Source organism: Pelophylax lessonae (assembly GCF_965119305.1).
Source record: "Pelophylax lessonae genome assembly, chromosome: 8".
Lineage (NCBI taxonomy): Eukaryota > Metazoa > Chordata > Amphibia > Anura > Ranidae > Pelophylax > Pelophylax lessonae.
In genome coordinates, this window is record NC_138775.1 from 184,536,062 (window position 1) to 184,549,943 (window position 13,882).

General features: G+C 44.1%; 1 protein-coding gene across 1 annotated transcript in view; it reads left to right on the forward strand.

Annotated features, from left to right (window-relative positions):
• PTBP2 (polypyrimidine tract binding protein 2) overlaps positions 1 to 6,759 on the forward strand; it is a 161,183-nt gene extending 154,424 nt beyond the window's left edge. Inside the window, exon 14 of the mRNA XM_082264967.1 lies at positions 5,649 to 6,759. Within this exon, the coding sequence (XP_082121093.1) occupies positions 5,649 to 5,778 (130 nt within the window). The 3' untranslated portion in view covers positions 5,779 to 6,759. The remainder of the gene's footprint in view (positions 1 to 5,648) is intronic.
• Positions 6,760 to 13,882: the final 7,123 nt, after the last annotated feature.

Here is a 13,882-nt window from a genome sequence, read left to right on the forward strand (position 1 = left end):
GAGAAAGAAAAGGAGGCGCAACACCTAGTGCATTACCCGTGGTTACCGTATAAAATGTTTTATTAAAATGTCAAATGCATACTCAGACGAGAAGAATATAAAATCGCATTGAAAGATTCTACCACAGATGGAATGGAACACGTCCTTGTAGATGAGACTGCTAACGTGTTTCGGGAGTCAAGCTCCCTTCATCAGAGCCCCAATGGATGGGGGCTGGCCTACGAGTGAAACGCCTCACTGGAATGCACACGACCTGGTTCAGCCTGAGTCGCAGCGTGCCCCTTGGCCATCAGCACCTCTGCCCCGAGTGGAGAAGTAGTCTGTCCGGAGTGGCACCCACCCGAATGTCGTTGGTATGATTAGTAGTGTCCCCCCCCCCATAGCTGTTGTGGTCTCGAGATGGACGTGGGCCCCTCCTTGAGATGGTAGGACCCCCGGGTTCCCCTCCATTTCGCCCAGCCCCTCTTAACAGTCACGGTGGTCTTTTGGCCCCAACCTACCCCCATGCCCCCCTCCCTGAGTTAGGTAGGAGCTGGCTTTGCCACTTGCTCCAGGAAGGGGGGGTGGATGCGGTTGTTGCTAACTGGGCTGTCGGGATTGCACACTGGGGTCTTTGAGCAAGTTCCTCGCCCCTTGGGGGTTAGTGACTAGGGCAGGGATGTCCTTTGGGTTCCCTGCGGTGGCTATAGACTTGGGGGAGTGGATCTTTCTTCATCCGCAGGTCTGCGCCTCACGTGTCTGAGTCAAGCCAAAAATTTAGTCCCTGGCTTTGCGTCTAACTTGCGGCTGTCCGGGTACCTGGCCAAGCTGCCTGAGATGAGGTGCCTGACCAAGCTGACCGGCGGACGCCTCACGCGGTCGGATCAGGCTAAAAAATTGAGGCCGCGGCTTCCAGCCTATTTGCGGTTGACAGAGCTGGATGTCAGAGTGACTGACCAAGTTGTCCGAGCTGCTGATCAATCTGATAGAGTGGACGGCAGACTCGTGACCAGATCGGGCCCCAAATTTAGGGTGCGGCTTTGTGGCCTACACGTGGCTGGCTGTCCGAGCTGTTGACTAGGCTGTTTGAGCTGCTGACCGGGGTGATAGAGCAGCGGATTGGCGTCCGCTCCCCCCCCCCCCCCCACGGGGGTGGACATATGGACTCAAGGTTCAAGGGGGGCACCGCGGGGGTACTCTGCCTGCGTGTCTGCATAACGGCGGGCCCCCTCTTCCCCTTTATAGGGGGCATGTCCTTTTATATCATTAATGGTGGGCGACCCTTAGGTCTAATAGGGGGTCTTTTTGTGAAACTTTAGCCGGCGTCTCCTTGTGGGACTGTGGTTGGTGACCTCCCCTGCTTATGTTCTCAGGGTGAGCTTAGCATATAGCGACTCTACTGGGTCTGCTTCCAAGCACTTTGCGTGCTCTGCAGTGAGGGTGATTCCTTTCTTTTTTTTACTTCGCATGCAAGGGCGCTGGTGGATGCAGAACGTTTTTCACATGGGGGGGGGCGCCAGTCCCCTCGGGGCCCGTCGATCCCCTACTGGGACAAAATTGATGCAAGTCAGTGGAGTTGTTATAAACACAATAATGGTAACACGCATGGTGTGGCTAAAATGGTGGTCTGCGAACCAGGCTTCTAAAAAGGCTCTATCAAATCTCCCCTTTACGGAGGACCACCTATTTGGGTCTTTTGTTGGATGAACTGATCAAAGGACTTACAGTTGGGAAGAGTACTCTTCTTCCTCTATTCGCTAAAGCAAGTCACTGTGTAATGGACGGGGCCCTTATTTTTCAGCACCTAAGCTATTTAGGTCATCTGGGGGTTCCAAGAAGACGTGGTCAGATAAGCCGAGAACAGACCCCTCCAGATCTGCAGACAAATCTCCGTCTGCATGAAGGGACGCCCTCACCTGTATCTGGGGTGGGGGGATATCTTTGTTTTCTGTCCGGAGCCAGGGACCTCCTTGATTCAGGACAAATGGACCCACGAGCTGCTCCGAACGGGTTACAAGATCAAATTCAGGTCCCGACCATCGGCCAGATACTTCCTGTCCAATCCACGCCTATCTTCAGATCGCTTAAGGGATCTGCTGTTGCAAAGGGTGATTGTGCCTGTTCCCTCTTGGGTACGCTTTCAAGGGTTTTATTCAAACCTGTTTACTATTCACAGATAAGAAGGGAAAGTGCATCCAATTCTGGACCTCAAGGCTCTGAATCACTTTGTGCGGGTACAGAGGTTTTGAATGGAGTCCATTCGCATGGTTTTGGCGTTCCTACAGCAAGGGGACTTTTTGGCCTCTATCGAGGACGCATATCTGCACATCCCTATTTACGCTGGACATCAGCGTTTTCTTTGCTTCATTGTAGGGGAGGAACATTATCAATTTGTGGCGTTACCCTTTGGTCTCGCCTCCGTCCCCCAGGTCTTCACCAACGTCTTGGATCTGTGACAGCGGGGGATTACGGTACTAGGGTACCTGGACGATCTCTTCTTAGGAGCAGACTCACACTCCGTTCTGATAGGCGATCTGTCAATCACTGTACGGACTCTACAAGAGTTCGGTTGGACCATCCATTTCAGAAAATCTGCTCTGGCCCCAGCCTCCAAAATGGTTTATCTGGGACTGACTCTGGACTCGCCCTCTGCGAGTGTGTTTCTTCCCCCGGAAAAGCTGCAAAAAATGCAGAGGGCGATTTGGTTGCTGTTATCCAGCACTCTGTCCTCATTGCGGACTTGCATGGGAGCTCTAGGCCTAATGGTGTCTACCTTTAAGGCAGTTCTGTTTGCTCAGTTCCACCTCTGCAAAGGGGTATTCTTGTCAAGTGGAACAAGGGTGTCTGAATTGCTGTCCTGCCGTTCTCCTCCTCTGGTGGTCTACAAGTGGTAGTTTGACCTAATCAGTGGTTTCTTCCTAAGGTTGTTTCTGATTTCCATTGAATGAAGACTTTGTTCTGCCTTCACTCTGTCCTAAGCCCAAGCATCCTAAGGAAATTGCCTTGCGTTCTTTGGCTGTGGTTCGGGCAATTAGGGTTTGCCTAGCGGTTACTGAGTCTTTCAGGAAATCAGACCCCATTTTTATCCTTATGGAAGGACCTCGGAAGGGATTGGCTGCATCTGCTCTGACCATATCCAAATGTATCAGGCAGACGGTGGGTGGTACAGGCGTATTCACTTAAGAATCAGGTTCCACCTTTCCCTGTGAAGACGCATTCAGCTAGGGTGCTGAGTGCCTCTTGGGCCTTTCGCCATCAGGCTTCAGTAATACAAGTTTGCAAGGCGGCAACTTGGTCCTGTGCGCACACGTTCACTAAATTCTACAAAGTAGATGTGTTGGCATCCCCGGATGCTTCTTTTGGCTGCAAGGTTTTGCAGGCTGCTGTTTAAAAGGGCAATTTTGTTTGTTTCTAGGTGAGATCCAGTTGTTCCTGGTTGAGCTCCATGTTACCTGGTTGGCTAAGTTTAGCCTTTGGGGAATAACGTTCCCAATGGTTAAGAAAAATATGGAGCTGCGTCTGTCAATGGACGAGAGAAAACTGGATTTTTGACTTGGCGTAAAATCCTTTTCTCTGAAGTTCATTGACAGACGCAGCACCCACCCCTCTATTTCTGATTGGGTTTTTTTTTACTTCTGACACTGCTTGCAACAAAACGGAATCCTATAGCAGAGTGGGTGTATGCCTTCAGGGACTGCCCCATAGGCGTGGTAACGTTTTTTCCTGCCTAGTGTCCTACTCCTCTAGGGAGCAGCATAACCCAATGGTTAAGAAGAATATGGTGCTACGTCTGTCAATGAACGATAGAGAAAATGATTTTACGGTAAGTCAAAAATCCAGTTTTTTCTCACTGAACAGCAAGTCAAATTATAACATTTATATCCTGTGTTTATTCTGTATTTTTGGTTGATATTCTGTGTCTATTGTTTAAAACAAATATGATAAAGATTATAGACCCTTTATTTCTTTGTAAGTGAGCAAACTATCAAAATCTGCAGGGGATCCAATAATTTTCTCCAGTCTCCACTGTATATTTCATAATGTAAAAACTTTACTTGCACGGCTTTATGTTTACCGTATTAATATAATACTGAAGGACCATTCATATTAATGTTTAACCACTTCAATACCGGGCACTTTTCCCCCTTCTCGCCCAGGCCAATTTATAGCTTTTAGCGCTGTTGAGTTTTGAAGGACATTTGCGCGGTCATGCAACACTGTACCTAGACCAAATTTGTCATTTTTTTCCCACAAATAGAGCTTTCTTTTGGTGTTATTTGATCACCGCAAGTTTTTTCTTTTTTTGCTAAACAAATAAAAAAAGACCAAAAAGTTTGGAAAAAAAGACCAAAACGTTTTTTTGTTATAAAATTAAATTAAAAGTTTTTTCCTGCACTGATGAGGAGGCACTGATGGGATGGCACTGATAGGCAGCACTGATGGGCCCTGATAGGTAGCCCTGATGGGCGGCACTGGTGGGCAATAATGGGCACAGATGGGCAGCACTGATAGATGGCAATGATGGGCACTGGTGGGCAGCACTGATGGGGAGGGCACTGGCGGGCAGCACTGATGGGGAGTGCACTGGCGGGCTCCCTGAGCCCAGATTGCCATCCCTGGTGGGCATCCCTGGGGTCATGGGTGGGCATCCCTGGTGGTTTTAGTGGAACCCCCCCCCCCCCCCCGAAGGGGCTGCACTGCTAATCGATGCTCTGATTACCAGTGCAGACCCCCCCGTCAGGAAAGCCGCAGATCGGCTCTCCTCTACTAAAGCCGATCAATGGCACTTCCTCAGCTAGTCACGTGGTAAAGAGCTGTACACAGCTGGTCACATGGTAAAGAGCCTACGTCAGTAGGCTCTTTACCGAGATCGGGGGGGGGCGCAGTGCCCACTATCCTGTCGCCGTCACATGACGGCTTGTCAGGATAATATAACCACCTTCCCGCCATCAATTCCCTATAGGGGGGATGGGAAGTGGTTAACTACATAGCTATTTCAAATATAAATTCTAATCATTAAAGTGGATCTTTTTAAGATTGCATATTCTGGGCCCTCACTTTGACACACAGATTTTTTTTTTTTTTTTTTTAAGCATATACCTTGTTCAAAGGTACTAGTCTCCACTGCCTTATTCCTCGCCTAGCCGAGGGTGATATTTGCTGGGTCTGAAAACCATCAGTAATTGTTGCTGCTGACTTTTTCAATTTTGCATATACAACCAAGGTTCCTCTTCATATTTGGATAGTTTCATTTCTTGGCAATTAGCATAGTATATTATTCTAAAATAGGACACATTTTATTGCATTTATGCATGCGAAGCAGGCACATTGAAATGAATGGCAAAGGGACAAAAACACATACATCTGTGTGCATTTCCAAATCGCCTACTCCAAAAATGTTTTCTCTGAATAGATGTGCCTTACTGGCACAAGAACACATGTAATTCACATGAAACATGGTAAAGCAGAGCTCCACCTAGAAGGGAACCTACAGGAGACTGCAGCCCCTTTTAAGTAACATGCTTATTACTGCATGGGCATATGTGATAAAAAGCCTTTTAAACATACTCTTATAATGCTCACATTTTTGGTGTTTTATGCAGACCTCTGATTTTTTTTTTCTTTTATCGTAATAATCAAGCTTTTTGTTTTCCCCACAATCTCTTTAGAGACCATAAAATGGCCCTTCTGCAGATGTCTACAGTGGAAGAAGCTATACAGGCATTGATCGACCTCCACAACTACAATATTGGCGATAACCACCATCTGAGAGTTTCTTTTTCCAAGTCAACAATCTAAAAAAACAAAAAAAAAAAACAAAAAGCAGAGCATCTGGGTTAATCGCATTGTTACATGTGTTGCCACCAACAGACTGTTCAGGAAAGTGGGGACCAGAGTTTGGCTTGTTTTTTTCACTCAGTTATCATTCCTTGGTTCATCACATTAATTGATTTAAACTGCAGTTATACATTTTGGCTGCTGGTTTTCAAATGTGACTAGGAAGACATTTTCTGGTTACATTTATGTTTTTTTTTTTTTTTTTTTTTTTTTTTTCAGTTTTTCTTAATCCATGGACATGTGCCTTAAATAGTAAGGTTTTTTTTTTTTTTTTTTTTTCGTTCCCAACTTTTTACCATTTAGAATGCAGGCAGAAGATCACGGGCACATTGTTTCATGTGAACTATAGAATTTTGCACCAGGAGACGTGTAAAGAGGTTAAGCTTTGGTTCCTCCTGCTCAGAACTTCAACACAAGCATCAGTCATGTTCTCTCTGTACTGTGCCCACATCAACATTTCTTTCACTTTGAAAACAAATCATTTAATGGGAGGAAAACTTACTGTTTTTATTTTCTTGTTGGTGTTTGCCTTTAGACATGGTCTATTTTTGATGTCTCTTAGTAGCAAATAGCATACTTTTTTCTTTTTTCTTTTTTTTTTTGTAAAAGACAAGGAGATTATCCTTAGAAGTCATGGTCCTGTTTCAGAAACAACGTAGACTCTTAATCTTTTTGTACTCTTGTGAATCGTATCATTTAAATGTTAGAACTAAAGTAACGTCTTATTTGTGGCTGAATATCTTCTGTAGTTTTTGAAGTTGACATGACTGATGTGCATTTAACTCTATATTTGCCATCTGCTGTTTGTAATTCTACTCAAATTATGGTTGTGGATTTCTGAGCATGTGCAGACTGGTCAAGTGATTTCAGAAACTGGTGCATGTACTTTATGGCAGGGAGCGCCTTTTTGACAAAGATAAGAAACTAGTGGCAGTTTTTGGGAGGGAAAAAAAAAACTGACATCCAGGTGGGACCAAAGTTTATGTGCCTTTAGTCTTAATTTACCTTACATTGTAATATTCTGTTTTAATAAAGAACTTCAAACTATTTTGTATGTTTAAACATACCTGACTTATAGACATGGCTCAGAATCTGCTAGCTAGAATCCAGCAATCAGCTTATCTCTTCAGTAAGCTTTTTGTTTGGTTCTTTCGGACAAGTACATTTTTTTTTTCCAAAAAATTTGTGTATTTGGCTGAAGTTCAAAGATTCTGTTTATCTATGTAGGAGAAAAAAATGGTCATGTATATTTTCTATTAGTTACGTTTTTACATCATTAGAAATGTAAAATTAAGTCTAGTTTGATTGCGGCACAATTAAAAATTAATTTTCTAACAAAGTCGGGAGGTTGACGGTGGTTTTGATTTCATCTTGTGTACTCTGCTTACCTCTGTAGCATGCTCAATAAACACTTCTGTAGCTCTGTATTCTCTCTTCTGTCTCTCTCTGCTGCCTCTTCTTTCTTCAGCTCTGTTTTCTCTCCACTGTGCTTTTATAATTCATATCTCTCTGCCAGGGTGGGAAACCCTATTCATATTTTATATACAGACCTTCATTTGTAAAAGCCCTTAATTGGTAGCACATTGTGAAAGTAGAGGCTCTTATCACACATTCCATGACTTACTGAAGTTGGTAATAATTAGTCTACCTCAGTAGCCATGGCCTACACTTTCCCACCCTGCTTGAATATCTTCTGCTTGTACAGACATTGCCTTTAATAACTACCTGTTTCTTTCTTTCTTCAGTAGCAATTGGAGAATTAGATTAGTTTCTCAACTCTAGTCACTGCAAACGGCTGTTGAAAAAACATTTTAGGATATTTAATTCTCTATTGCTACTGCTTCATTTCATTTGCATTTAGCTTTATTAAAATGAATATTCCCTCATACATACATACATATATACACACACCATCTTAAAGGACCTTTAGCTTATCATTTTTATTATAATCTGTTTATTTTAGGGTAACCACGCGTTTTAATATGGCCATACAATCTTTTGTACGATAAACTTTAGATTTATCAAATCTATGTAATAATGAGGACATAATTTATCCAGTGAGGCAGGCTCTTGCCTTAAACTTGTTGGTAGAGCTAAAGGAGATTTTACAATCAGCTTTACTTGTCTTTACAAAATACTTTTCAGACTAAAAGAGGAAAATAATCTCTAACAAAGAAACATACACCCTGTTGTAATTTTCAGTTCTAATTTGGTGGTATATTGTAAAAAGACAGTGGCATTTCTGACGTTTATTCATCTTGAAAATAGTTTCACGATAGAAGTGCCAATTGCTTACTCTATATGAACATCCTTTGTGGCAATGGATATTTCCACCAATTTTTTTTTCTGCGTTAGAAAACAGCTTATCATGGTAGTCAGTTACCCAGACATTGCAAATTACATTTATAACACATAAGCAGATGCAAAAAATTATTCTACCTTGCCTGTAAAGCTTGGTTATTACTTATATACCACAAAAAGTCTGAACTGTAACTTAAGACTACAAGCTTCCCAGGATTTGGTTACCAGTGAAGCACAAGGCATAGTAGCCTAAGACACCGGTTCCTAGGGACATGACAAGCATGCATACAGTCATTTTTGAACTGTGACTTAGCCTGCATGAAGACCACAAGTTTCCTAAAACTTGGTGACCACTGCAGCATAAGGCATGGTTGCTTAAGGCACAGGTTCCTAAGGATGTGAAAAGAGTGTATACAGGATTTTTAACTGAAAGGTATTTACTGTATATAGGTAACATGAAAATTATCTAAAATGCAGTCCCTCAAAAATGAAATGAATAACTGTCATAGACTAAAATACATTTTTATATATTTGTTTTATTTTGTTTCATCTGACAGAGGTAGAGGCACACATGTAGCTAGTGTAAATCTAGTGATGTAGATAATAAGATATGATTTTAATTTTGCTAGTGAACATCCATGATCTTTCTTGTCTGTTGAGGGACCCGAAAAATCTCACCTTTAGGCATGCTGCTGCTTAACTGAGAATTGGAGACCTGCAAAAAAGAATTGTAGGCCAACCCAGGCCAACCCCTCCTATCAGGGTGTGTGTGTGGTGTTTGTTTTTTTTTTTTGTTTTTTTTTTAATATTTACAGATATCTGGATTTGTATCTTCTCTGCTTCGATGTGCGGGGGACAAATTTAATTTTATTAGCACCTTTTTATTCCTGTTCTTCAAGATTATTCGTCTTCAGCGCTCTTCTTTACATGGCTGCTAGAGCTTATTTCTTACATTGCAGTCATCTGGCATGGCTGTCCTCAACCTGGCTCTTGGGAGTGCAGGAAATGGTAGCCGCTATACTGGATGATACGAAGGTAGCCTGGAAGGAATCTTTAGGGACTGAGTTCCGAATATGCAGGATTCGGTCATCTCAGCACACAGGATCCGTGTAGGTGATACAACCTGACCTGTGCATCTGCACAGCTTAGTTTACATGCCGCAGAAGACTGCGAGCGGGTAGGTAGGTATATTTTATCTCAGAAGAGACATTGAATGTCTTTTCCGTGATAATTGCCTGCCTGCTTGCACTCTTGTTAAAAGGTCTTCGTATCCACTCTAAGACCTGCTTTGTGAGCAATTGCATTACAGCTTAAAAACTGTGTCTTTTATCACCTAAAGCCATCCGACCCTCACTTGCTACCAGCTTTCTGGGTTTCATGAGTGCCTGAGGCCTTGCTTTTGCCCTGAGCCCCTACATAGCCTTGCAGTCATGCGGGTCACAACATAATTCTAGAAACCAAGGATGACTCCCACTGTAACCGAGGCCTGGTTCCTCTGCCCTTTTAGTGAGGTTTTTTCCTACAATCATGAAAATTTGTTATGGCTAAAATCACCCATTTTATTTATCTTTGATTTGCATCTGATTAGCATGGCCTTGGTGGCTTCTACGCCATTAAGTGCTGATTCTGAGTCTCTCCAGTCTTGATTGATGAGCTTCCTCATGAGGATTAGTCTTGTTTCTACCAGTGCTATTTTTAGTCTTGTCCCAAGGCCCAAAGAGCACCCACTGCTCCAACTTTCTCTACAGAGTTTGGAAACACCCTAACAAGTTGTTTGTCTCCCCCAAGCGCTTATTCGCATTGTGCCAGTTTGGGAATAATTTTTTTTACAGAAATGGTCAACCCCCATTTTGGATCTAGCAGTGTTTCACCTTAAAATGGCCTTAGAGAAATGATTTTTCAGAACTACTCCTAATACCATTATCAGGGTGGCTACTAGAGCTAAGAGCACCAGTCTTCCTCAAGAAGCCTATAAGGAACAGACAGCAAAGTCCTCTTCCTGTAACTCCCTTTCCTCTTTTCTCCTGCATACTCCGTATTGATACACACCTCCACCCCCCAGTTTTTCTCCCAATCCACCCACAAGGTCTGGAGCTCAGTCTGCCAAATCTTTAGACAAGCCTTCCTCAGTATGAAGGTGTGCCTCTACTTTCCAGAGTTGGGGGATGTTTGTTAACCTTTGTGCACACTTGGACAGGCTGCAATTTTTGACATTTGAGTGCATAATGTGGTGTATCAGAGTTCTAAACTGGAATTGTGCTCCCTACCCCTTCCTCATTTTTTTCACCTTTCTCTGTCACTGCATGGCTTAGCAGATCTCCATCAAGCCCTTTCGGGTCATCTGGACCAAGGTGTCATTGCTTCAGTTCCTGTGGCAAAACAGATTCAAGAATTTTACTTCCCAAAGCTAGGATAGGCATGTATCCTATCTTCCTATCTTGGCCCTGCCCTTTGACCTCTCCTGCACCTTGGGTGCTCATCACAATAATTGCCTCAGTTTTAGCACTACTGCACTTTTGTGGCATCTCCAATGTAGGCTAACTAGCTGACCACCTGCTGAGAGAACAGTCAGCACAGGCTCTTATGGACAATGTAAATGTAACGGTCCAGCCGCTGCAATGGTTTGGCTGTATCCTAAACCCTAAAGCCTCGTACACACGATCAGATTATCGAACCATCTTGCGTCTGATTTTTGTTGCATGCTAGTCTCATATCGAAAGTGAAGAGGTTACTTTCATATGAAAATTCCTGTACGACAGAATTCAACTTCAGAAGTGATGTATGTTGAATTGTTTTGTATGTGTTCTTTCGTTTCTGAGCATGCCTAGTCTTGCTCTTACGTTTTTTTTTTCGGACGAAAACTGTACTAATTAAACGAAAATCGGACGTTGTGTTGACATACAATAAAAATTTTATAGCCTGCACATCCAGATTATGTTGTCCGAAAATTCGTAATCGGCTGTCAAAAGCACCACACTAACAATCCGAAAATCGACAGATCGTTCATCGGACTAAATTTTACTTCCGATTTTCGTATCGTGTGTACAGGTCTTAAGAAATCATTGCTGGTCCTGGCTAATTTGGAGAATCTGAGTCTAGTCCTGTACACAGTTCAGGTCAAAGTGTTTCTTCTACAATACAAAATTCTGTGATTGACTGATAAGTCAATCAAGATAGACTGATTTGTTTTGTATCAAGGACCAAGTTGTCTCTGGCCTGATGGTTGAGGAATTCTATTGGATGCCAGCCTGTCGGGATAGGGAGGAATCCCTGGAACCTTGTTGGTGCTGGGGACCTTGTTGAAATCAGATTCTTGTCTCATAATGAACATTCTGAAACTCTGGTTGATTTGGATGTCTCTGTAGCGTTGGGCCATTCTGCTAAGTCATACAATCAGGTTCAGTTGGTCAACGCCTCAGTGGTCCATCTGTGGTGAAAGTCTCACCATGGATCCTGTGCTGGGCAGAACTTCATGTTCCTCCTACCTTGTCTGCTATGTACATATTATGCATAGACAATAGGCAGGCAGACTTCCTCAGTCATCAGTGCTTGGACCTATCGGAGTGATCCCTACGCCCAGAGATATTCCAATTGGTTGTTCAGTTCAGACATCTCAGAATCAGATTCCTACAATGCTAAAGGCTAGGAAGGCTGCCTAGTACCTGGTCCATCATCCGATGTGGATGGCGTTCTTCACTTGGTGAGAGTCTTGGCACTTCCAACATTGAATTTGCTCCTTGGTTTCAATTCCTGTCTATACTGCAGCTGGGTTTAGACCAGCATTTGCCTCTTAACACTATTAAGTGTCAGGTTTCTGGCCTTTTTCTTTCAGAAACCATTGGCTTCTCACCCCTTGATTAGGAATTTTTTTGTACAGAGAGTTTCTATGAGATCTAAATCCGAGACTGTCATTTGCACCCCTTAGAAACTCTGTTCTCTACTCTCCAATATAAGGTGGTATTTCTTAAGGTGGTATTTCTTGTAGCCATCATCACTGTGAACAGTAAACCTTTTTCTGCAAAGAGCCCTTTTTGATTTTTGCACAGTGACAAGGTGGTGTTGAGGCTCAGTACTTTCTTTTTCCTAAGTCAGGTTCTGCTTTTCTACTCAGCCATGACAACACTCTCCAGTTCAGTAGCTGATTTTAGCCACTGCTTAGGGAAGATGATCCCTAACGAACCACATAAGGGTGCATCAGTTTCTCCTTCACTGACAGTAGGTGGCTCAGATAGACCATCATCCAAGCTTATAGTCTCAAGAATCTGGTTCCACCCTTTCCTATCAAGGCACACTCAGCTAGATATGTGAGTGCTTCTTGGTCTTTTTGACATCAAGCGAGTCACCTGTTCTGCTTTTCTTTGTTTATTTTGGTTTGTTGTGCTTTGCTGTACACTCCTTAATTGGACTGCTTATGTGTTTGATTATGCTCTTGAACTACTTTGCTACTTAGACATGTTGGTAGTATGAGGGGGTATGTTGGACTGGCCTACAATTTGTTTGCCAGTGTCCAATCCTGTAGGCAGCAGTATAACCCAAAGGGGAAATCCTTCCTGTGTCCCTTGCGCAACTCCAAGAATTTTTTTTTTATTCAAAATGAATACAAAATCCTAATCTTTCGTTCCTGATCTTTTTGACCATTGGGTTATGCTGCCCTCTACAGCAGTAGGGCACTGGGATGAAAAAGAATTTGAACTATGGGCAGTCCCAGGAGCTATACTCCCCCTCTCAGCTATAGGTACCCTAGTTCATTGCTAGTATCTCTGGTCCTGGCAATTTTTTTCATTTTAGATAGATTTCTTTTTTTCCTCTTGGTTTTTTCCTGTGAGATCTACAAACAACTGCCGGAGTGGGCGAAGGGCTGGAAAATCTAGATCCGGTGGTCACCCCAGTCTGGCCAGCGAGCGCACCTGCTGGGGCAGGGTTCATTTCATGGGGGCGGGGGGTACGCTGCTGGCGATCGGCTGTGGGGAGGGGCTGTACCTGGTGAGGGGTTCCTGTCACGGCCCCCCTTCTTGCTTTGTGTCTTGCCTGGGCTCAGGGAACCCTCCTGGGTCCCTAGGAGTCACGTGGGGCCGCCATCTTGTTGTAGCCTGTTTCCTGTATAGGCTGGTGGCCATGCTTGTGTAGCCGCGGCAGCCATTTTGAGTTAGTCCAGCATTGAAATGAATGGCGTCCATTACTGTTGAGCCTTCTGGGCATCCATTTTAGCTGTGGGAGCCTCTACTTATCCCCTGATGCTGACTCCTGGACCTCTTCCCTTCCTGGACTTCGCGCGTGAAGTAGTGTGATCCTGGTGCTGCCGGTGACTGCCTTTTGGGATGATGAGTCTGGTGGGGTCCTCTTCCTTTCTCTTCTGCAGGATCTGGGGTTGCTCTGTGGCTGGCGACTGGGTGGTGTTACCAGCGCAGTGGGGTTGTCCCTTAGCAGTTTTTTTTTCCACTTTTGTGAGGTACCCTTATTCCTAATGGAGTTCTTGGAGCACATTTCTCCACCTGACCCCCTCTCAGGCTGGGTCCCAACCATCTATTGATGCACTGACACTTGCCCTGGAGTCATTTGTGTCCCAGGTGGAGGTGGCTTTTGGGTGACGGGGTAGTAAAAAGTACCCCCTGCCTTCCCCTGTCTCCTAAGATTCCGAATCCGATCTAGCTGCCACGGACGAGGCCTGCCCTGAGAGGTCTGCAGCCTCGCGCCCTGAGTTTTCAGATAGTGAGGATAATTCCTCCACTCCTGTAGCGGTGCACGAAAAGGTGCTGGTGGACGC